This window comes from Pomacea canaliculata, linkage group LG9, assembly GCF_003073045.1.
Source record: "Pomacea canaliculata isolate SZHN2017 linkage group LG9, ASM307304v1, whole genome shotgun sequence".
NCBI lineage: Eukaryota > Metazoa > Mollusca > Gastropoda > Architaenioglossa > Ampullariidae > Pomacea > Pomacea canaliculata.
Window position 1 is genome coordinate 3388205 of NC_037598.1, and position 24185 is coordinate 3412389.

Consider the following 24185-nt stretch of genomic DNA (forward strand, 5'->3'; position numbering starts at 1 on the left):
ATCATAACATGATATAAATAACATTATATTAATGATATGGTAATAACATCATATACATGATAAAATAACATTTATACATGATATAAATAACATTACAGTGGCGTATGGGAATGATGTTCGGGTGTTGAGGGGGCAAACTCCCTGCTGACAGTGAACGGCATTCGCACTCGCACATTACGTAAACAAGGATGGGGGGGGGGGTAGAGCACGCACGTACACAGTGGTAGCATCACAACACGCTTTATTTGTTAAAAGAGGCAAAGCTATTAAATTAAGAAAAAACAAATTAAAGAATCCCCCGCTAAACGCATTCACAAGAAAATTGACAAACGTCTATAATCATAGAAATCATTTTAAGATCAAGGTGGCAAACTCAGTGTGCCAAAAAAACTGCGTCTTCGGTGATCTATTAATAATGAACTCCAACGCAATCTCGTCCAGATTAAGTAGATCAACCCTCTCTTTAAAAAAAACATGCATGATGAGACAGTATTCAAAAGCGCGTTTGTGTCATGAACTTCTCAGGTATGTTTGCTCGTTTTAAGGCAGAAAAACTGCGTTCTGCCGTTGCCGTGGTAACTGGTATAGTCAAGATACAGTTTTAAAAGCCTTGTCGATCTCGCTAACATCTTTCTCACGGTCTCTGACGCTACTAATTCTGGATGAAAATACCTGTGACGATTGACTGAACTGTCGTTTGTCTGGTTCACAGACTAATGCACTTGGCAGAAGATGAGAGCTGTGTCTTCAGTCTGGCAAAGTCAATGTCAGAGCTATAGGTACTGGCGATATTTCTGAGGAATTTCCGTGCTTTTGCCTTAGTGCGGCTCACAAAGTAGCTTTTCGATCTGTCTCGGCCACGTTAAAAAGACTGTCTTGATGAAACCTCCTTTGGATATTTTCGACTATGTGATCTAGAGTTTCAAAGTACTGTGTCTATAATAGGCTGCAATATCTGTGTACCAATGTCCCTCTGAGCCATCGTCAATCCGTCGTGGAACTTGTCTCTGCCTGGAAGGCGTGGTGCATCGCATAGTCTGCTTGCCTTGGCTTTAACATCATTGAAAAAATCTATGAAAATATTCATCGGAATACGCATTTCTGCAATGTGTTTTATGCACACACTAGCTGCAGAAGAAGCGTCGTCACAAGATGTTGACTGTTTCTGTAGTGCTGTTGACAATTCTTCGATACAGCAAACACAGTCCGTGCCAGTGATAGGCCCAAAATGTCGAGAACTGCTGCATCAGCGCCAGGGCAGACCAGAAACAGCCCTTCTAGCATACTCGTCGCTGCCTCGGAGACCACCTCTAGTGTTTCTTGCAAAATCTCATAGTTCTTTTATTAGAGACTCCATCGCTCTTGTCCTTACGTCCATCGAGTTGGGCAGAGGGGCTTAATGGTTGGCGAAAGATCCTCCTGCTTCTTTTGTATGCGTCTCAAACAACACCTGAGGGCTTCAGTGACAAAAGTAATAAGCTGTATTATTTCCTGGGCAAATCAAAGTGCATCTCTAATAATCTTGATCTTTCTTGCAGTCTCCTGCAGCACAAGATTCACTGAGTGGCCAGACAGTGAACAGAAATGGCTGATGAACCTCATCTCTGAATCGCTTTGCAACCCCCAGAAATGTGGCCTTGAAACGTGCTTGCGCCGTCGTACGCTTGACCTCTGCACTTTTCGACGGGGAGATTCAGCCGAATCAAGCAGTCTTTCAGCGCAGAGAAGATAGTTACTGCCGAAGAATTGTCAAGCTGCAAGAGACCCACTGGTTCCTCCACTACTTCGTACTGTTCCGTTACCCATCTTATGCAGATTACTAATTGCTCTCTGTTTGAGATATCTCTCGTTTCGTCTGCTAAGATTGCAAACCAGTTTGCTTGTCTGATGTCGGCCAGCACAGAGCGCAGGATAGAATGTGCCATTATCTGGATAAGTTCATTCACTATTTCAGGTGACAAATATCTTCCGTCTTCTGTCCATTTGTGCTCACTAAAGCAGATCTTCAAACACTGATGAAGGTTGCCCTCATCATCATCGTGACCGCGAATAGGCAGTGCCTGACGAAGCAGAAATACAAGGCTTTTTAATTCGTTCATGAAACTTGCAAGATTTTGCTTTTGTTGTGATTCATACTGAGTGGAAATCTGACCATAGACTGAAATGCCTGATTCTCTAGCCATCTTGTTGCCGACAACAGCACGATGTGCAGAAGACATTTGGTGGCAGTTGAATTTTTCTATGGCTTTCTTCCAGTTGTTAAAACCTATCGAAATAAATGCCTGATCAGCTTTACTGCTAGCATGATGATGTGCTGCTTGCATGCAAATAAAACAATATGCTTTGTAATTAGTTGTGCAGAGATGAAGCCAAGGATACAACTCAAACCACGAGGCTTTCAATCTTCTAGCAGATGAAGTAGAAAATGACCTTTCTGTTTTGGAGAGGATGATATCGCTTACAGGCTGAAAAGGACTTAATGCGTCTTTGCAGCACATGGTAGACTGACATCGAGACTGTCGACTGGTTACATATTCGTCGCTAACTGTAAACAGAGCAGCGTCACAGTCTTGATCGTACGAAGTACTGACTTCTCGATTATCATTAAGGCATGCACCACTACCTATCTCTGTCTCAGAGCAAAGCCCATCAGCCGGCTTCTCATGGATTTCATCATGCGCCTCTGTTCTTGCAGATATATCGCATGTATCATATCGACCTCTTTTATTGTCACTCTCACCATTCTCACCACATCGATCATGTGATGCATCAAAATTCTCCTGTTGATTTGTACACTTCTCGTTAGAAGACTTCACGCTATTCTGTTTCGTGATGTTTTCTGTCGGAAGAAAAACAGCAGGACATCATCAAAACTATTCAACATGTTGGTTCTTCAGTATATCTAACAGTAAACCTCTACAAGTGCCCGCTTCTACGATATTTTAGATAAAAAAAAAATTAAATTGAACGGGGTCCTTTCACCTTCTTTTTAAAAAAGTTTGATAATCAGATACAGACTGGCAGCTGAAATAATTAGAAAAAGGTTAACAAAATAAGTTGGTGTGATTTTATAATTTTTTTCAAATTATTACTTAGGTAACACAAAAAAATCATAATCTACAAGAGGAATCTGAGTTCTCTCTCTCTCTTTAATTATTTCATGTGACTTACCGTCATCGTGTGACGAAGCAGAGAAAAATGATCTAATCGTTCTCTGGGACTGGAATTCCACAGCCTTATGGTTTGAGCTGGACCGGGATTTTATTTTTCTACCTTGCTGCGACATTGCCTTACTGTTAACAACAAAACCGGGGATATAGTGACGCATCAACTCGCGAAATACACGTTACAAAGAGGCACAGCCCTATACCTGAACTCGGTGTCCGAACACCGTGGGAAAATAGCCCCATCCACCCCAAAGAGAACCAAAGAGACCAAAGAGGAAAGGACGCAAAGCTACCCTATAATTAAGGGCCATAAACTGGCCAGACCACCGTCGCCAGGGGACGAAACTAGGGTGGGAATGGCCGCAGGGCCACCCCTTCCTCGCTCCGCTACCCGACGGTGCTGAGCCAGCGATGCGACACGTTCTATGGCCATCTACCAAAACACGGACACATATATACAAACCAAACAGTATAACACAGATAACTTATGTTGAGTACCAGCCACAGTCGTTGATGATAAAAGAGTGAGTGCCCTTGTGTAGTTTTAGAAATGTTACTTATGCACTTCCCCCTGAGTCGTAGATTGCAATAATACCAGTCTCTCTGTCTCTAAAGAAAACTACCAATATAGGGACTCAGAGTCTTTGCCTTACTTAGGTGAAGTCAAAGCCGTCAATTCGCACTAAACCGTTGGTGTCTTGTAAGATGGAAGTCCTCGTGCTTAGCTAGCTTTTCACAAAGTGTAAGGGTTCCTGTCTGATTGGCAAGACTCACTGGGGTATTGGTATGCAACTAATTCGTTACTGGCTTTCTGTGTTCCCGATGGCCAGTGCGGCCCCTTTGGTTGCAACCGATAGCAGATAATTTTAGGGTGACAGCGAGTGGATGGGGGATGTTTTATGTTGGTCAAACGAAAACCGCCAAAGAAAAGGCGTCGCATTATGGGGGAGGGGAGGGAGACGACACTCGATGTACCGATGTACTGTCCGGCTGCTTTCTTCGCTCAGGCTTCAACACAGCCTGCAATTAGCATGGCAAACAAGACCAACGGACTGTCCCCGATCTGATCGTCAGAGGTGTTAGAGCCTCCACTTGCCTCAGGCCCGCTTTTGTGACGGTGATGACCGTCTCTCTCTACGTTCCCCTACCTTTCTCCAGTTCTTTGCTCTTTGTGAGGAATTAGGTCTCAAATATTGGGGGGGCAAAAGGATATTCCTGCCCCCCCTGTATTTTCATTGGGGGGGCGGCTGCCCCCGCTGCCCCCCTGGTTCCTACGCCACTGCATTATATACATTACATGATATAAATAACATTATATACATGATATAAATAACATCATACACAGACCTGCTGCAGACCAGGAGAGGAAGCAAAAGCAGCAGAAGCACGTGTGCACATGAAGGTCCAACACTTTTATCCAAATCGAAGCAAGACTACAAAACATAAACACAATCAAGGGGAGGCGATCCCCTCAGGCTGTTAGGCCAAGGGACAGAACTGTCACGCGTTTTGCTACTACAACAGTTAACACAGACATCTGGACTGTCTTGCAAAAACTGTTCTAAAAGACGTAGTTGTGTATGGTGAGATATTGCTGGAGTATTTACAGATATTTACACGGCAACTTTATGCGCCTAAGCGATGTCTTGAGTCACAATATTTTCACTGCAGGCGATGACAGTCACCTTTGGACATCCTCAACTCATTTCAGGCTCCAGAAATAATAATAATTAGCACAATTTTTTTTAGCGCCTTTAACCAGGACCAGCTAGACTCAATGGGCTTTACATATAGGCATGCAAGCACATCATACTAATTTATAACATAATAAATATTAATTAATACATCATATTAATTAAAGTTCGTGACATAGGTCCCACGTGTCACCAATCTTCCTGTGCTGCTTGGGAAGTGCCATGCAGATACAAATGTAACAGGGTTGGCCTACCAATAAGTAAGTAAGCTAGCAGTGAAATATGCTTCCACCACCAATGAGTCTCCCGACCACACTGCCCGGCCGCTGGCTCCGCTCTCTTGTTCCTCACGAGCGACCTCGTCGCCCGGTCCGTGACCCTGAGTGACCATGCCACCCATCTACCGCGTGCTACGCTCTTTCTTTGTCACCCGGCCGGCGACCCTAGTCGCCCGGCCCTTGACACTGTCACCCGGCTAGCGACCACCCTCCACCCTTCCCGGGTGCGTGCTGTCTTCCATACTACTATATACACCCCCCCAATAGAGAAATGTCGTCCTCGGCATTTAAAACTAGAACCCTTATTACCAATATACAACATGCTATCACCATATATACATCACAGGTGAACTTAAAAATATGTACAGTATGTACAAATTGTTGCTGTCATGTTTTGTTCATAACAGTGGCCAGACAGCCTCAATGAGCGTGGTCACCACCGTCTCGGGCAGTCTTTCTGAGGATAACTTGCTCAGCAACGATTTCAGTTTGTCACACTTCAAGCTATAGTCGTTTAGTGTTTGCTGCTGGCGCAGTATAAAGTCTTCACTCCTCATCCACGTCGGTTGCTGACGTGGCCTTGTCGACGCTCGAGGGGCGTGGCGTGGTGACGGGGGTGGGGTAGCCACCGTACTTTGCGTAGCTCCCTCCTCATCTGTCCCTCCTTCCTGCACACCTGGTATTTCACTGTCGTTGTCGTCAGGCAGTGGAGGCAGCGTGGTGACCTCTGGACTTGGGTCAGGGACATGCCTGAGTGGTTCTGCCTTATTGTCGTCCCTTGCTGGCTCTTCTTGGTCATTGTCATCCCTCGCCAGCGACTGTCCTCTTGACCTGGTGGTTGGCGGCCGTGTATGTACGACCACAGAGCTAGACGTGTCACTGTCGCTCTCATTTTCACTGTCGGATGACTCTGCCCTAGGCATGTCGTCCTTTCTGAACGGCCGGCGTAGTTTTCGTTGCCCCCGATAAACCGAGTGATCCCTCGCACCTTCTTGTTGATGGGCTTCCTGTAATACTCCGCCCACTGGAAGTAACATGTTGCGGTGAAGAGTCCGTTTTCTTCCTGAGCCGTCCTCTCTCCGTACGACGTACACGGGTATGGCGCTGTTAGGGTGGATCAGCACACTGTACACCTCGTTCTCCCAGCGGTCTGCCAGTTTGTGTTTGCCGTCAAAGGCAACAGCTTTCACCAGCACACGGTCTCCCACTTCTATAGTGGCTGCCCTTGCCTTGGAATCGTAGCCACTTTTCTGTCGCTCGCTTGCTTTGTTGGAGGCTGCAGCTGCCAGATGGAAAGACTCTGTCAGTCGTTTCTTCAGACTGTCGACATCAGTGGCGGCGTTAGGGGGTGGCAAATGGGGCGGCCGCCCCAGGCCCCGCTCTCGAAGGGGCCCCGCGCTTCAGCCCCGAGGTCATCTTTATGACATATTGCTAGCTGTGTTAAACAAGTTGTGACAAAAAAAAAATTGACGTTCAGAAAACACTTCTAAGTTCTAATTAATAAAATTATTGAACCCATGTCTTCACGTTAAACCCGACAATAATAACAAGCAGTTTATTAAGTTATCATCACCATATTATTTCGCTTTAAGAAAAAAGCCGCTACTGTCACAAACGGTGGGAAAGGTAACGAACAATTAAAACACTAAATTCATTCGTTATTTCGCGAAATATATCCAGCCTATCTAACTGTATATAAATCAGTGTTTCCGGCATCACATCAATAGGGATATTGATACATGTACTCCATTACCCCGGCCCCGCGCGGATGGTCGGCCCCAGGCCCCGCGTGTTCTTAACGGTTCCTAACGCCGCCTCTGGTCGACATACTTAGTGAGGGGTTCCCTCCCTTGGTCGTTGCTATCGACGCCAAATAGAAGGTCGACAGGGAGATGCGGGTCACGGCCAAACATCAACGAATAAGGGGAGAAGCCGGTCGACTCGTGGCGAGTGCAATTGTATGCGTGCACGAGACTGGCAACGTGACTTTTCCAGTTTTCTTTCTGTCGCGGCTCCAGCGTCCCAAGCATGTCCAGCAACGTGCGATTGAATCTTTCGCACATTCCATTCCCCATGGGGTGGTAGGGGGTGGTGCGCGATTTACTGCACCCGATGATCTGGCACAGTTCCCTTATGATGCGGCTCTCAAAGTTGGCTCCCTGGTCAGAATGTAGTCGCTTTGGCACCCCGTAATGAACGATGAAATTATTAACGAGGGCGTCGGCTGTTGTTTTTGCCGTCATGTTCCGAGTCGGAATGGCTTGGGCCAGGCGCGTGAAATGGTCTGTGATGACTAGGATATGCTGGTATCCTCCTTTGGATGTTTCGAGGGACAGATAATCCATACACACCAGCTCCAATGTTCCGTGGTAACTATGGAGACTAGCGGTGCCCGCTCGGTGCCCAGGTTTTTCCGGCGCACACAGCGGGGACATTTCTTGATCCAGTCCTCCACATCGGCTGTCATGCCAGGCCAGAAGAAGCGATCTCTGATAAGACTGAGGGTCCTATCTCGGCCAGGATGTCCGGCGTCGTTGTGGAGGCACTCGAGGACAGTGCGTATGTAGCGCGATGGTACTACGAGCTGTTCTTTCTCTTGCTCACCGACCGTTACTCGCCGGTGCAGCACACCCTTTTTCATCGTTAGCTTATTAAATTCTTGCTGCAGCGCACGATGGGGGCCATTCGATTGCCGTTCCTGGCGAGGTCCTTTTCTTTGCTCTATTGCCGTTATCCACACACTCAGCACCGGGTCTTGTAGCTGAGCTTGTCTAATGTCACTGCATGATAGCGCGCGCAAACCCTGCCCTGCAGCGAAGCTTTCTTCCACTACAGTGGCGGAGCATGCTATGCATTCTGCATACGCGGGTGTTTGCAACGAGCCGCATATTGCTTGTACTGATTCTGCCTCGATTTTATGCTCTGGCAGCCTCGACAGTGCGTCAGCGTCTGCGTTGCTGCTGCCCGGCCTGTATGTAATGTCAAAGCTGTAACTCGCCAGCGCTGCCAGCCAGCGATGTCCGGTTGCATCTAGCCTGGCTGATGTCAAAACGTACGTTAACGGGTTGTTATCCGTCTTCACTGAGAACTTATGGCCATAGAGATAGTCATGAAATTTCTCAGTGACGGCCCATTTCAGAGCCAAGAACTCCAGTTTGTGTGCCGGGTAGTTCTTTTCGGCTTTACTGAGTCCCCGGCTGGCATAGCACAATGCTCGCTGCTGTCCTTCTTGCTCTTGGTATAGGACTGCTCCTAACCCCGACGCGCTAGCATCTACATGCAGCTCGAAGGGCAGCTTAAAGTCCGGGTACCCAGAATTGGTGGAGACGTTAAAAAGTCTTTTAACGTCTGGAATGCTGCTCCTCCTCCTGGCCCCACTGCCACTTGACTTGTTGGCTCTTGTCAGCTGTTTTCCTGCCCATTTTCTTCTTCTGCGATACTGGCATCAGATCGACAAGTGGCTTCGCAATTTTGGAGAAACCCTTCACAAATCGTCTGTAGTATCCTGCAAAACCTAGAAATCGTCTAACGTCTTCTGGGGTTGCAGGAGTCGGCCAGTCACGCACTTTTGCACATTTTTCTGGGTCAGCTTCAATCCCTTGTGAGGAGACAATATGCCCAACATACCTCACTTTGTCGTGGCAGAATGAGCACTTCTTGGGGTTTAGCTTCAACCCATTCTCTTCCAAGCGCTGTAGTACTCGCTCTACCCTCTCCAGATGTTCGTCGAAGGTGTCAGAGAAAACAATAATGTCATCGAGGAAAACTAGGCAGATGTGGAGGTGTAAGTCCCCCAAGCACTCCTCCATCAGCCGCTGGTAGGTGGCTGGTGCGTTGGCTAAGCCCATAGCCATGCGGTTGTACTCATAAAAACCAAGTGGAGAGACTGTAAATGCGGTGCGCTCTTTATGTTCTTCTGCTATTTCCACCTGGTGATAGCCGCTTTTCAGGTCTAACACAGTGAAGTATTTTGCACCTGCAAGCGCGTCAAGTAGTTCTTCCACTCTTGGCAAGGCATAGGAGTCCTTGATGGTGCGTGCATTCAGCTGTCTGAAATCAATGCATTGCCTCAGAGTACCATCTTTCTTTTTGACCCACACCACGTTGGAGGACCATGGTGAATGTGAGCGACGAATAATGCCACTGCGTAACAACTGTTGCAAGTGTTCTTTTACTTGGTCGTACATGCCTGGTGGAATGCGACGATGACGCTCTTTGAAGGGTGTTTCGTTCGTTAGCTTGATCTCATGTTTCACCCTGGTTGTGTGCCCCAAGTCGGTAGGACTGGTGCAGAAAGTGTGTTCATGTTTCCTAAGGAGCTGCTGCAGCTTCCTTATTTGAGCCGGCGACAAATTGTTATTGTCGATTTGTACGTGCACTAGCCCTGAGTCTGAATCTGCGCTCGGCAGTGGTTTTTCCGTCATTGTCACAGGCTGCACTTCACACAACACAGCCCGGGATGGAATAGTCACTGCCTGCGCTGTCGCGTTGGCCACATGTACGTCCACCAAGCCCATGTATTTTGGCTGGTAGTTGACAACGGACGGAGTTATGTCCACTAACTGCCCGACACCTCCCTTAAGTGCTGGTTGCATAATAGCACACGTGGGCTGGTAATCAAGGGACCTGCCAACATGTCCGGGTATGATCACTGCTGTATTGGGCTGTAGCACAACATCTTTGTCGCCGTTACGTACCACTGCCAGGCAGTTATTATTCCTAGAAAGATTTTTCTCCCACTGTACGATACACCTGTATGACAGCTGCCAAGGTGTGCTCAGTGATGCTGCCTGCAGGAAGCGGACTCCATGAGTCTCTCTAGCTAGCTGCAGAAAGTGTGTGAGCACATTTGTACCGATCAGAACGGGTACGTTCCTATTGTACCGACCGTCTGGCACCACTAGTAGCACGCAGTCAACACCTGCTGTGTTCCCCGCACCTGATCCCGTCGCAGATACTCGGGCCGTGACGTAGCCTGTGTACGGAAGTAACTCGCCGTCCGCACACTCGATAGACAATACACGCTGCAGTGGTTGCAGGGGCAGGTGTGTTAATCGTGTTTTATAGAATTGTTCACACACCGTAGATACCGTTGACCCGGTGTCAAGTAAGGCGAGTGTCTTTACTCCCTCCAGTTCGATCTCAACTTCATTGCTATCCCCCACTAAGGCGGTAGTTGACGCCTCTCGTGGTCTCTGGCTATTGTTGGCTGGGCCTGGGCGGGACTGTGTTGGGCGTGGTCCCCCCACCCTTAGACCTACAAACTGCCCTCGTTCGCAGGTCCGGCGAAGTTTAAACGCAGCTTGGATGGGCAGTCGGCCTTGACATGCCTAACCCCCGCACTGCCAGCAAGTCAGGACATTTCTTGAGCGCACCGGTTGGGGCGGGTGGGGCTGCCTGCTCCACCTCCGTGTACCCCTCCGGTCCTTAGCTGGGTCATCGTCGGGTTGCCTGCCTCTCATCTCTGCCATTTCTCGCTGTAACTGACACAGCTGCGCCTTCAGTGCCGTCACTTCATCCACTGACTGTACCGCCCTCGTCGAGGCTGTCGGTTTTTTCATCTCTGCCATTTCTCGCTGTAGCTGACCCAGCTGCGCCTTCAGGCCGTCACTTCGTCCACTGACTGTGCTGCCTTCGTCGTAGCTGTCGGTCTTCGCGGTTGATGGTCGATGTCCATTCGAACTGCCGCATGATTCGCCTTAGCTCATCGAAGTCGTCGATGGTGTCGAACTTGTGGCCGCTCCTGTCCCGTAGCGGTGCACAAGCCCATTCCAAAACCTGCACCGCAGCACTTCAGCTGCTTCGCCCTGCGGTATCTTCCTTGATCCACTGCTTTGGCCCACAGGTCTTCCAGTCGGCAGCTCCACGTCGCCACATCCTCTCCGTCCTGCTGTTTGGCAGCGTAAAAGTCTGCCAGCAGGTCCTCGCCACCTCTCACAGTGCCGTACAGAGAGTCGAACTTGGAGATGATGCTATCTGCCGTGGCGTTGACACCAAGGCGCATGGCCACTCGCGCGGCCTTCCCTCGCAGTGATCGGCGCACCGCCTCTAAAACTGCATGTCGGTCATACGCTGCGTCCGCCTGAACACAGTTGACTTCGAACTTCCACAGTTCGTACGAAGCTTCACTGTCCTTTGGCTGCTGCGCACCACTGAAAACCGAAATTCTCGGCATTCTTGCAGGGACAATAAGATTTGCCCTTGTATCGTGTTCTGTCTCCATTCTTCAGCTTATGGTAGGTCCACGTTGGGCGCCAAATAATGTAACAGGGTTGGCCTACCAATAAGTAATAAGCTAGCAGTGAAATATGCTTCCACACCAATGAGTCTCCCGACCACACTGCCCGGCCGCTGGCTCCGCTCTCTTGTTCCTCACGAGCGACCTCGTCGCCCGGTCCCGTGACCCTGAGTGACCATGCCACCCATCTACCGCGTGCTACGCTCTTTCTTTGTCACCGGCGGCGACCCTAGTCGCCCGCCCTTGACACTGTCACCCGGCTAGCGACCACCCTCCACCCTTCCCGGGTGCGTGCTGTCTTCCATACTACTATACAATATATTTTCTACTTTGTCTCCATCAGGCGTTGAAGGCCAAGTGTATTAGTTATTCTCTAAAGCAACTTTGTTACAAAATGTGAGAGTTGCTTGGCGTTTATTCCTATGTCACAAACAGTTTCAACGTGGAGAGGCCCATCGTCAGCAGCTCCAACATTCTGTCCAGGTTCTACACACGGCAACTGCGGATTCATCCTGATCCAGGTTCAGGCACAGTTGCCACAAGACTGGCAGAAATGTCAGAAAATAAATGACATTGGACACAAGCATTCGCCAAAGTAGAGTTAAAATGAATATTCACTAAGTACTTCTGTATACAGGCCCGTTCTTAGCCCCCGCGGGGCCCGAGGCAAAGGGCATGTGCGGGGCCCTCACGCCACGGCTGACTACACTTCCATATGCCTAGTTACCATATCAATCAAAAGCGCGGGGCCCTAGGCAGATGCCTCGTCCGCCTGCCCCTAAACACGGCCCTGTCTGTATACTTGAGTCAGTCTGTCCGCCGCCTTCACGTGACCTGCTGTAGCCGCCATTGTGACTGCAGCTCGTACCAGCTGTTGGAATACGGGTGGGTGTCTTTGACCGCCAAGCGGGTGGCTGTCATATACTCGACACTGCCATGTCATATACCACCGGAGTCAGCAGTCAATGCTCTTTCACCCTCACTGAAGGAACCACGTGGTATTGTCCATGTGGTCTGAGCTACGTCATTTCAAAGTTGACAAATAGTTTGAACCTTTTATTGTGCTGTAGAACTTACATTTCTTTTTAAAATACACAGGCATGTCCGTCAATCTTCACTGATTTAATTCAATATGTAGACTTCAGTATATCCACGATAATGCTTGTGAACGCGAGCACAAATACCGACACAACCATCACAACCCGGCCTACCGACTGTCGTGACGTGTTTCCTCACAACATTCTCCCCGTCACACAAAAAGAAGATAAAGAAAGCAGAGACTTTAGGCCCTCTTGTCACACTCAGCAACATTTTCGCTAACCGTGTGACTAGAAATGAAAACTGGTGCTTGTACTGTTTATAATTATTGTCTGACATACAATTTGATCACAAACTGATCTTTTCTTGCGATTACTAAATGTAGAACTTTTGACAAAAAAGGTAAAAAAAAAAAAAAAAAAACAACAACATAATTTGTGCATTTTGTGGCAGAAAAAGGGAGTGTTCTGCTCATTGCAGATTTCTTTACGTTTCTGAACTCAGTAGAACAGGTGTACAAAACCCTAAATGTGCCTGTTGATCCGTTACAATTCGTTGGATGACGTGAAACCCTATTGAACTGTCACCTAGACAGGTCCCACTGTGCTGACAGTTCATCCAACCGTCACCCCAGACAGGCCTCAGTGTAGCGGTATTCTTACTTTCGACCTGTTAAGTAGTTGCTAGGGTAAGCAAGGCAGCGCTATAGATCCGCCATTACACTTACTCGTAGGCTACCAGTGCGCACGCGCGCACACACACACACACGGCCTCGTGGTCTGGGGACGGTGCGATATGGAGCTGGTCGGTGGGTCGGTGGGTCGGTGGTGTCGGCCTCTTGTGAAATACCGCGCACGCTGTGACGTCATCAACTGGTTCTGGGACTGACAGGCTGCCACCCGGGCCAGTCGTGTAACGGGTATCGACCAGGTACGTGACGGCATGTTTTCTGCGACTTGAGGGAAGAGCGCCTGACGGGTAGCTATGTTCACCTGAAGCAGCACCTGTGGCGAGGGTCCATGTTGGCTACAGCTTCTGTACTCTGGGACGATGACACGCCTCACCTCACCTCAGGTCCCAGCTACAGCGAGCTACACCTTCAGGTAAATAAATGTCAGTGTAGACACACTTGTACCTGCTGCTCCCCTGACGGTGTTGCCCTCGTGTAGGTCCCTAGATTTTTCCTGAGAGCGTGAACACATCGCACCACTTGTCCTTAGAGACCACTTGTTACAGTCCCGTGTACCGTCACGACAGTGTGGACTGTCATGGCAGCACCTACACAGGAAGCTGTACAAACGGTGGCGAAATGTGCGTGACGTCCAGTGACGTGACATGCACAATATTGTGCAGGAAGAAGAGCGTCACCTCCTGTACACATCGCCGGCACCTCTGTGTCTAAGGGTTTGGGAGGGTTTGTAGCCTGCCACGATTGCCTGGTCCCGTTACCTGTCACACAAAATGCACTTTGTGTTACCTGTCAATCATACTTCGGGCGCTGTAGAGGGTCTGTCACACACTGTCACAACCCGCACGCGATGTGTCTTGAAGTCTGGCTAGTAATGCAATACGTAACAACTAAAATAGTCGTATTGGATAAAGTAACAGCTATAGTACTATCATATGAGATACAATTACAGCTGACAGTGTCATGTGAGATGTCAGGTCAGGTCAGGTCAGTCCCATGCCCGGTCCGGGCGTAGGGGGGACCGTCCGGCAGCAGCAACAGACAGAATTTTCCACCCGGTCCTGTCTTGAGCAGATGAGAGCAGGTCTGGCATCTCGCGTTCGGTCCATTCTTTAATGTTGGTGACCCAGCTTTTCCTCGGACGACCACGACGACGGCTCCCTTCGAGGGTTCCTTGTAGGATCGTCTTGGACAGGGTGTTATGGCGGGTGACGTGACCGAACCAGGCGAGCTTGCGCCGCTGTGAGATGTAGTGACAGCTAATACTGTCATATGAGATACAATTACAGCTGACAGTGTCATGTGAGATGTAGTGACAGCTAATACTGTCATATGAGATACAATTACAGCTGACAGTGTCATGTGAGATGTAGTAACAGCTAATACTGTCATATGAGATACAATTACAGCTGACAGTGTCATGTGAGATGTAGTGACAGCTAATACTGTCATATGGAAATAGTAACCTCTTAGAGTGTCATGTGAGATATAGTGACAGCTAATACTGTCATATGAGATACAATTACAGCTGACAGTGTCATGTGAGATATAGTGACAGCTAATATTGTCATATGAGATACAATTACAGCTGACAGTGTCATGTGAGATGTAGTGACAGCTAATATTGTCATATGAGATACAATTACAGCTGACAGTGTCATGTGAGATACAATTACAGCTGACAGTGTCATGTGAGAAACAGTAACAGTTAATACTGTCATATGGAAATAGTAACCTCTTATAGTGTCATGTGAGATATAGTGACAGCTAATATTGTCATATGAGATACAATTACAGCTGACAGTGTCATGTGAGATATAGTGACAGCTAATATTGTCATATGAGATACAATTGCAGCTGACAGTGTCATGTGAGATGTAGTAACGCCTAATGTTTTGTAATATGGAATAAAGGAATAGCTTATAGTGTTAGGGGATACAAAAGGTGATATTTGTGACGGTCACGTGGGTTCCGGCTGAGACTCACCCCAAAATCCATCGTTTGTCAGATCCTCACCAAATCCTCGCCAAACGTGACAGGAATTTTCCTGTCGTCTGCATGAAGGCTTCTGGCCATGCACAGGTCACCTGTGTCCACAGAGATGCCGAATTAACGTCACACCGTCCCAAGTCACGTGCCCACATCACCATCGTTACAAGACGTCACGTCAAGACCATGAGGGAAAGTCCTCAGAACCAATCAATCAGCTGGGATCTTTATGAGGATCTTCATTGAGAAAATGAGCTGTGCTATGTGTCAAGGCCAGTGTCGAGGACATCTTGAGGTCATAGGTGGCTGCAGTGATGCAGAAATAGCGAAAGAAGGAAGACATTGGAACTTAACCCAACACGAAGGCCGCCAACACTTTGAGCGAGACCTTGCTACCACCCGCCAGTTGTCACCAGAGGGCAGTCCGGACTCCGTGCCTCGCTCGCCCAGTTTAGCACTGGCGGGGGGCAGGAAGCGGAAGCTGGTGTTGCACTTTGATCTTCGCAACACGCTGCTTGTTGCTGACTCGATTACCAACGTGTCGGTAGAGCAGGCACTCAATTCCTTCCTGACGGGCGCCACCTGGGGGCAGGAAGTGGAGGGACGGTGGGAGTGGTATAGCGACCAGCCGTCCCTCAAGCCCCCTGCACCCGGCCTACTGACCTACTACAAGTACCTAGAGCGCCACCTGGTGCGCACGCCCTCGGACCGCACGGCGCTGCGCCTGGCCACGGGGGACTTTACACTTACCCCCCTTGGCGCCCCCTTTCGCTCCCACTTCCTGCGTCACCTGCAGCGCCTGCAGTGGCAGCACCCGCAGTGGGGGACTGGGGTGGATCAGCAGCACCCGCTGACCATGTCTGGCAGTGACGGGCGGCGCTACCACTACATTCTAGAAGCAGTGTACCGCCTGCTGCACCATCTCTACGACACTAACCGCCAGGTGGCGCTGGTGATCAGGACCTACGGACTGGACGCCGCCAACGTTCTGGCCTCTCTTCAGCATGGGCTGAAGGGAAACCACCCTGGTTTCCCCAAACCCATCCCTCTACCCATTTGTCGAACACCAGGTGTGATTCAAAGACCCAAAAGCGACGCCATCATCCTGAAGGCCTTCCGCCAGGATTCCCCCACAGACCTACAGGTGTACCTGACGCACGAGCGGGACATCTATCGTTACCTGTCTAATTCTCAGGTAAGACTTTATGTAGCTGTGTAACCTGTGCTTGTCTGTATCTCTACCTTCCTCCCTTCTTTACTTCTTTTTTCATCATTTTTGTAGGTAGTTGACATTCGCAACTCAGGTAGTACTGCTCTGGTGGATATGTGCACTGTTTATGTACTGTTCTGGTGGACATGTTGCACTGACTGCGGACATGATGCACTGTAATTGTACTTTTCTGGTGGACATGTTGCACTGACTGCGGACATGATGCACGGACTGTGGACATGATGCACTGGTTTTACGCGCTGTTCAGTGGACATGATGTGCTGTGTCTATACACTGATGATACATCGCATTCAAGTTCTGTTTTTGACCATGATGGTATTTTAGACTCTGCAGAAGTGCTCGCCATTTTGACGGCATTACAATGCAGTCTTCTTTTTTAATTGCATCCGACTTTCTGCACTTGTAACAAAAAAAGATTGCCCTTTACTGAGAAACATTTACAATCTTCTCTCCAAGTGACCTAAATACGTCACTTACAGTATGTGGATCTCTGGACACATGTACACAATATAGTAAGTAGACACACAGGTATACAATGTAACGAGTAGACACACAGGTATACAATGGAATGAGTAGACACACAGGTATACAATGGAATTAGTAGACACACAGGTATACAATGACTTTAGTAGACACACAGGTTAACAATGGAATTAGTAGACACACAGGTATACAATGTAATTAGTAAACACACAGGTATACAATGTAATGAGTAGACACACAGGTATACAATGTAACGAGTAGACACACAGGTATACAATGACTTTAGTAGACACACAGGTATACAATGTAATTAGTAGACACACAGGTATACAATGTAATTAGTAAACACAGGTATACAATGGAATTAGTAGACGAAGCAGCTGAAACAACCCTATGTCTATCTCTACCATCACTACACCTCCTCTCTTTCTTGACTGAGATCTTAATTTAAAATCTTTTGTGTAATCAGCCAGCTTTGTGTAATCAGCCAGCTTTGGGCACTCCACTCAGTTAAGCAATAATTTTTTTCAATTCTAATCTTTGATAATCTGTCCAGTTCTATACCAAATAATACCTCCTGTCCTGAGGATGAAAATGTCTTGGATGGACTTCATATTGGACATATCAACTTTTGACACGAAATCACTCTAGACAAACTAACTTTTCCTACAGCTTCACTTTGGACAAACCAACTTTTGACACCACATTCAAGCTGTTCACACGCTAATTGTATTTATGTACCGTTCAGAAGAGAGGTCACTTTGTTTTGATTCGCTCTAGTGAACACACTGTGCCTTTGTCGGTTTTGTTCTAGAGGATATAATGTCCCGTTGTTTTGTTCTAATCATCTAGTGGCTATGGTTTCACAATGTTTGTCTTTATTTTAGTGCAATTGTATTGACTTACACACTTTCATGGCGTCCTCGGTAATGTGCAGTACTATTCACCTGCCTATGACCTTTTTTAAAAAAACCTACTAATTTCAACTTTCTTCGGCAGGCCCTCGAGGCTAAGATATTAGGTCAAGATTAGCTCAGCTAACCCCATGACAGTTTCTTTCTTTGTACAAGTGCTCACTGTGATGGACCTTACCACTCCAGTCATGTGTTTTAACATTTTGATGCAGTTTCTCTCTGCTGGGTGATCACGTGTGTGTCAGCAATCTCCTGGTGAACTCATCCACATTCTTGATTATCAATTAATCTTTTCTGCTTTTGACAACTGGCTGTTCAATCTATCAATGTATGCTTTGACCCATCAACATCTTGGTGTAAGAAGAGGATGTCATCTTGAAAACAACAATCCTGCCCTTCCACTGATGTATTTATCGTCTGCATCATTCTTTATCAGCGCCGTCAGCTTGCCCATGTCTTGTTATTAGTAAAAATCACATAGCACTGTTTGTCTTGTTGTAGAGTACATACAGAGTCACGCTGTTTTGTTTTAGAATATATATTTACATAAAGTCACATTGTGTGTTGTTGGAGAATATCAGTCAGTCGTCCCTTGACCACCACCTGTGGTTCGGAGGATCACATGGATAGACCGCCACCTGTGGTTGGGGGGGGGGATCACATAGATAGACTGGCAGCTGACAGGCCGCCATCTTGTCTATTGAGGGCGATAGTCAGCAGGTCCTGTAAGGACGACCTCCAGTCTTTGACCTTTGTAAGTCAGTTCTTCCTCCGACCATTGCAGCGTCCACTATCCTCCAGGGTACCTTTTAGGACAGTCATCCACAAGGACAAGGTGGTGAAAGACCAATCTGCAACCTACGCTTTGTTAGACTTGTTAGCAGACACCAACAAAGAACTGCACGACCTCACCAACAGACTGACAGACAGTTCACATGTACATGGAATGGAGACCAGCACTGACAAGAGCAAAGTTGGGGTCAGTGGCAGTGACAAAGCACAGATCTCTGTGACCGGGGTACAGACTCCAAGATGTCAGCAGCTTCAGGTACTTGGGAGCCAACCTCTCTAAGGACGACAGCTCCACGCCAGATATCCACATCAGATCGCGACAACAACAGCGGCAATGACTAGACTGGATAGGATCTGGCATAGCCATCAGATAAGCTTCACTACAAGTACAAGCTGTACAAACCCTGGTAGTGTCATCCTGCTCTATGTGACACGTGGACTCTGCTCGCCGACACGGAAGGGAGAATCCAGAGACCACGTGGCTGAGGAGGCTGCTCCGCATGTCATACAGAGAACACAGAACCAACGACTTTGTAGGAAACAAGATGGCCACACTCGTAGGACACCAGGAACCTCTACTTTCAATGGTCAGGCGACGTAAGTTGGTCTTCTTTTTGGCCACGTGACCCGGCCCGACACCCTGTCGAAGAGACAACTGATACCAGCGGGTATATGTTCACTCATATCGTACCCGACAGTTCGCTCACCTCTGATCACTGGACTCGCATGCACCTACACTACGCTGCATAGAAGTTTTTACTTCTCAAATCTGTGTTTCATATTATTATCCCCTTCCATAGGTGAGTATCTCGATCAGAGTACGTGTCAGTGTGTCTCGACAGAGACGGCGCTAGGGGTAAGAGGGGCCTTAAGCAAATAGAATTGCGGGGCCTTTAGATTCCGGTACATCAGTAGCTGGGGCAACACAAAATGACGGACTGTCTCATTGACTGTGCACTTGTTAGCGCAGGGCCCCCATCAGGTGCGGGACCTTGGGCGGTCACCCCACCTCCACCCCCTTAGCTCCGGCTCTGGTCTCCCTGTGAGTACGTGTCAGTGAATCTCATGTTCTTGCTCAGGGCGTTGTTGGATACATGGATGACTTCCGGTACTGGCAGGCGCACAACTACAACCACCATGCCGGCAAACCCCTGTGGATAGACACCAGCGACCTGCACCACCACCACATGTTCTTTGACGATAACTTTCGAGCTTTAGATGAGGTAAAGTGCATATACTAATGTATTGGTTGGAGGTGATGAGCAGTGGAATGGTGTGATGTATATGTCGGGTGCTTGTTTCCGTCATGTGGGTATACAACTAGAGTCATGTTCATTAGCTTGTCCAGCTTTTTTTTTCATCCTGAGAATGAGAAGACGAGTTCTTTGTCTATGCCTGCGCCAAAACGACAGCTTACTGCTGCATGTTAGTAACAAGGATAGGACTGACATCTGGCATTTTTATGTGGGACACCAATATCGCCCACCATGGACTGGGACTAGGCTCGTCTGTTAGACATGCTTTGATTATCCATCCCATAACGTGCAGCGGAGGTGACTGGGTGCACACCACAATGTCAGTCCCTGTACACTAGCCGCGGCAGCTTCTCCCTGGGTGATCCCTGGTTTTTAACCAGAACTTAAATTTCAAGACAACCCTTTTTCATTTTTTTCAATTTTGTGTTTGATGTAATAGTGTTGTGAATAGTCTTTAGAGCACCGTATGTTTCTGCATTCTGTATGGTCTTACCACAATACCATTGTGGTAGTAGACAGCGAGTCCACAGCATTCATCCTTCAAACTAACATTGTTGATGTTCAGTGCACTAAACCCTTTGGCATTCTTTGGCTAGATATGCATCTCAAACCTTGTTCTATTTATTCTACAGGATAGCATTGTGGACGTGCGTGTATTTAGTCAAGAGGAGACTACTCATGCTTACAGCTTGGGCAAACAGCAGCTGTCGCGATTGGAAGATGTATGTGTGGTGCAAGCAGACTTACTGCATAGCATCGACGACAAGGACTACTTCCTGCGAAAAGTGGAACTTTGCGAGCACAACTACTCACGCATGCTCAAAATGAATGCCTTCCCTATGTGACATTTGGCGCCATCTAGTAGAGATAGATTTCATCTCTTGCAAGAGAGCCCCCCTTCTCGTCAACCCTCTGGCACATGCCAAATGCTTGATTCATTTACGATCAGGGTTCTTGTTCCCTGCCAACCACTGATAAAAGAGAGGAAGACTTGTCACCAGCAGTTGTCTGTCATTGTCATTCAGCATGGTGCACCAGTAGCTATCATGCCAACACACACCCAACATTGTCACACGTGACCTCCCAGTAGCTGTCACCAACTCACACGCAACATTGTCATACAGCATGACATACCACTAGCTATCATGCCAGCACACATCCTGACATAATCTCATACATAGCGCGGTCTACCAGGGTAAACAACTTGCTTCATGAGGCCTCAACAAGAACTTTGTAAACTAGTGACTTCTGCACTGGCAAGAGATGTCGATTTGTTGGTAATATAGTTCTAAATGGTTTGTATGAAATAAACTTATATGCGAGGGAGTGGAGGAGGGGAAAGAAATATTTTCAACTTCATAAGCCACTGTAGCAAAATGCCCTTTTTCACTGGATATAATATGCAACAAAATTTGCACATGATTTTTCAATTGGATGAACACTTAGTTTTATCACCGCAGTAAGCAAACTATCACTGTAGTCAGAAATTGTTAACACACCTGTCTGTGCAAAAAATATCTAAAATTTGCTTGTCAAGGAGAAACTCACTTGTCACTTTTTGCCCTGATGAGGTGAAGAGTTAAACTGTCACCAAGTCTGAGCAACAGTTATCACAGATGCAACAATAAAATTATATTCTTTGTCCTTTGTGTTTCTTGCTCTTGAAGAAGCATTCCTGGCACAACTTTTAGCTGAACGCTTGTCTCTATTTTCTTTGTCTCAGTGAAATACGCTTTCCAACCCTAACCTTTGGTAAAAAAAAACACTCTAAACCACTATGTGAAAGAAAACATAAATAATGCAAGAAACACTAACTTAAAATTTAACAAAATACAATCTCTACGCAAAACCTTACATGAAAGACACTCTCTCACTGCCGTTCTTCAAGAAAAATGCCTGCTTGCGACTGATATGGTGGAAAATGCAAGAACAAATTTGATGACATCTAGAGCAATGTATGAAGAGACTTCATGACACAGAGGGAAATGCATAAGCAGCCTTTATAGCAGAGTGGAATGACTGAGCGCAATACATGTATGGGGTGAAATGACTTGCCAGACTGTGTAACACTATCAGGGTAAACTGACTACATCCCAAACACATGTCCACTTTTTAAAAACAATATTATCATAAATTTATAGAACTACAAAAGATAAAAAGTTAAACTGATTTAACAGTGAAAGATAATAATATGAATTTTCCTTCCTGAATGTGGCTTAAAAATTGTTTAATTTGTAATCATGCTGGAAAAGAGAAATATTTAAATATTTTCAAAAGTCTTTGAGACACAGAATAACAGTTAATATTTATACTTGGAACATTTGAAAAAAGTGCCCTGCAACAGGCACAAATCACACAGATATGAATTACTGTTATCAATCATCAAGACAAAAACTAGCTATGCTGCACAAAATATGATCCAGAACATAGTGCAAGGTCTTGATCAGCCTGTCATTTTGAATGCATGCACATAGCGCACTAATATATGAAAGTGCACACTTTCTTATACACATTATCTTAATAATGATACATATAATAATAATATTAATCAAAGCATTTCTATAGTGTATATCCCTTTCAGCAGCAAGCTCAATGCTCTTTTACGTAAAGAATAGGGGCACACACGCACATTGCACACAGGAGTGGAAGTTATGAAGGCAACCCCAGCATCTACTTCAAGTAGTCATGAAAAAGGTAGGTCTTAAGGTCAGACTTTAAAGCACCAAAGGTGGTAAATGATGGTAGCAAAGTATTCCAAACAGTAGGCCAGTGGCGTAGGAAGATGTTCGGCGTTGGGGGGGCAAACTCCCTGCTGACAGTGAACGGCGTTCGCAATCGCACATTACGTAAAAAAGGATGGGGGGGGGGTACGGCACGCACGTACACAGTGGTAGCATCACAACACGCTGCTTTATTGTTAAAAGGCAAAGCAGCATTAAATAAGAAAAAAAAAAAAACAATTAAAGAATGACTCCCCGGCTACCAAACATTATACCTAAAAAAGAAAACACCAAACCCGTGACAGCAACGATCAACATTCCAGCTCTGCACATATACACCAGCGCGCACACACCTATGCACACATGCGCGCATGCACAGGCTGCGCAGTCACACTCGGTCACACACCGTACACGTCTGCATACTGGGCAGGGTAGCCATCGGGTGGAAAAACAAAGGTAAAGATTAATTAAGCCTACTCACCCAACGGCTCGTGACACGCGTTGTTCTATCTCAAAACAAACGGAAAAACAAACGGGGAAAATACGCTGGTTGCTGGAACCCTCTTCTAGACACCACGCCAGTTCCAGCGACAGTACACACAGCACGTGGCAAACCCCCGACTACTCCCAGAGACGGGCACAGGTCTCTCCGCCCCGCCGTCTTCCCAGTCCACATGTGTGGCAGGTTTCTATAGGCTTCAAGAAACCTCCAGAACCTTTCCCTACCCACAGGGCCCAGCGTCCGCGAGATAATACACGTTACAAAGAGGCACAGCCCTATACCTGAACTCGGTGTCCGCACACCGTGGGAAAATAGCCCCATCCACCCCAAAGAGAACCAAAGAGACCAGAGAGGAAGGGACGCAAGGCTACCCTATAAACTGGCCAGACCACCGTGGCCAGGGGACGAAACTAGGGTGGGAATGGCCGCAGGGCCATCCCCTTCCTCTCTACCCGACGGTGCTGAGCCAGCGATGCGACACGTTCTATGGCCATCTACCAAAACACGGACACATATAGACAAACCAAACAGTATAACACAGATAACTTATGTTGAGTACCAGCCACAGTCGTTGATGATAAAAGAGTGCCCTTGTGTAGTTTTAGAAATGTTACTTATGCACTTCCCCTGAGTCGTAGATAGCAATAATACCAGTCTCTCTGTCTCTAAAGAAAACTACCAATATAGGGACTCGGAGTCTTTGCCTTCCTCATGCTTTGCTAGCTTTTCACAAAGTGTAAGTTTCCTGTCTGATTGGCAAGACTCACTGGGGTATTGCTATGCAACTAATTCGTTACTGGCATTCTGTGTTCCCGATGGCCAGTGCGGCCCCTTCGGTTGTAAGCGATAGCAGATAATTTTAGGGTGACAGCGAGTGGGTGGGGGATGTTTTATGTTGGTCAAACGAAAACCGCCAAAGAAAAGGCGTCGCATTATGGGGCAGGGGGGAGGGAGACGACACTCGATGTACCGATGTACTGTCCGGCTGCTTTCTTCGCTCAGGCTTCAACACAGCCTGCAATTAGCATGGCAAACAATACCAACGGACTGTCCCCGATCTGATCGTCAGAGGTGTTAGAGCCTCCACTTGCCTCAGGGCCCGCTTTTGTGACGGTGATGACCGTCTCCTCTCTACGTTCCCCTACCTTTCTTTGGTTCTTTGCTCTTTGTGAGGAATTACGTCTCAAATATTGGG

The 24185-nt window shown here is 47.3% G+C and overlaps 3 protein-coding genes across 3 annotated transcripts; 1 reads left to right on the forward strand and 2 right to left on the reverse strand.

Moving 5' to 3' along the window:
- Positions 1-1598: 1598 nt before the first annotated feature.
- On the reverse strand, positions 1599-3567 carry LOC112572087 (zinc finger MYM-type protein 1-like). Its single transcript, XM_025251615.1, has one exon. The coding sequence runs from the start codon at positions 2496-2498 to the stop codon at positions 1599-1601; it is 900 nt and encodes a 299-aa protein (XP_025107400.1). The 5' UTR covers positions 2499-3567.
- An 877-nt stretch (positions 3568-4444) lies between these two features.
- LOC112572821 lies at positions 4445-7461 on the reverse strand. The gene is made up of 2 exons (XM_025252724.1): positions 6966-7461; positions 4445-6467 (listed from the first exon to the last, which is right to left on the reverse strand). Exons 1-2 carry the CDS (start codon positions 7380-7382, stop codon positions 5538-5540), a joined length of 1347 nt encoding a protein of 448 aa, XP_025108509.1. The 5' UTR covers positions 7383-7461; the 3' UTR covers positions 4445-5537.
- Positions 7462-11730: 4269 nt separating this feature from the next.
- Positions 11731-21412, forward strand: LOC112572034. Its single transcript, XM_025251536.1, has 4 exons — positions 11731-13518; positions 15112-16287; positions 19592-19735; positions 20401-21412. The coding sequence occupies exons 2-4, from the start codon at positions 15322-15324 to the stop codon at positions 20611-20613; spliced, it is 1323 nt and encodes a 440-aa protein (XP_025107321.1). The 5' UTR covers positions 11731-13518; positions 15112-15321; the 3' UTR covers positions 20614-21412.
- Positions 21413-24185: the final 2773 nt, after the last annotated feature.

Excerpts from the sequence above, each read along its gene's own strand:
- LOC112572087 (XM_025251615.1), bottom strand. The coding sequence starts at position 2,498 with ATGTGCTGCAAAGACGCATTAAGTCCTTTTCAGCCTGTAAGCGATATC.
- LOC112572821 (XM_025252724.1), bottom strand. The coding sequence starts at position 7,382 with ATGACGGCAAAAACAACAGCCGACGCCCTCGTTAATAATTTCATCGTT. Across the intron at positions 6,468-6,965 it reads GGGAACCCCTCACTAAGTAT|GTCGACAGTCTGAAGAAACG; the intron begins GTCGACCAGAGG and ends GCCGCCACTGAT.
- LOC112572034 (XM_025251536.1), top strand. The coding sequence starts at position 15,322 with ATGAGGATCTTCATTGAGAAAATGAGCTGTGCTATGTGTCAAGGCCAG. Across the intron at positions 16,288-19,591 it reads GTTACCTGTCTAATTCTCAG|GGCGTTGTTGGATACATGGA; the intron begins GTAAGACTTTAT and ends GTTCTTGCTCAG. Across the intron at positions 19,736-20,400 it reads ACTTTCGAGCTTTAGATGAG|GATAGCATTGTGGACGTGCG; the intron begins GTAAAGTGCATA and ends TTTATTCTACAG.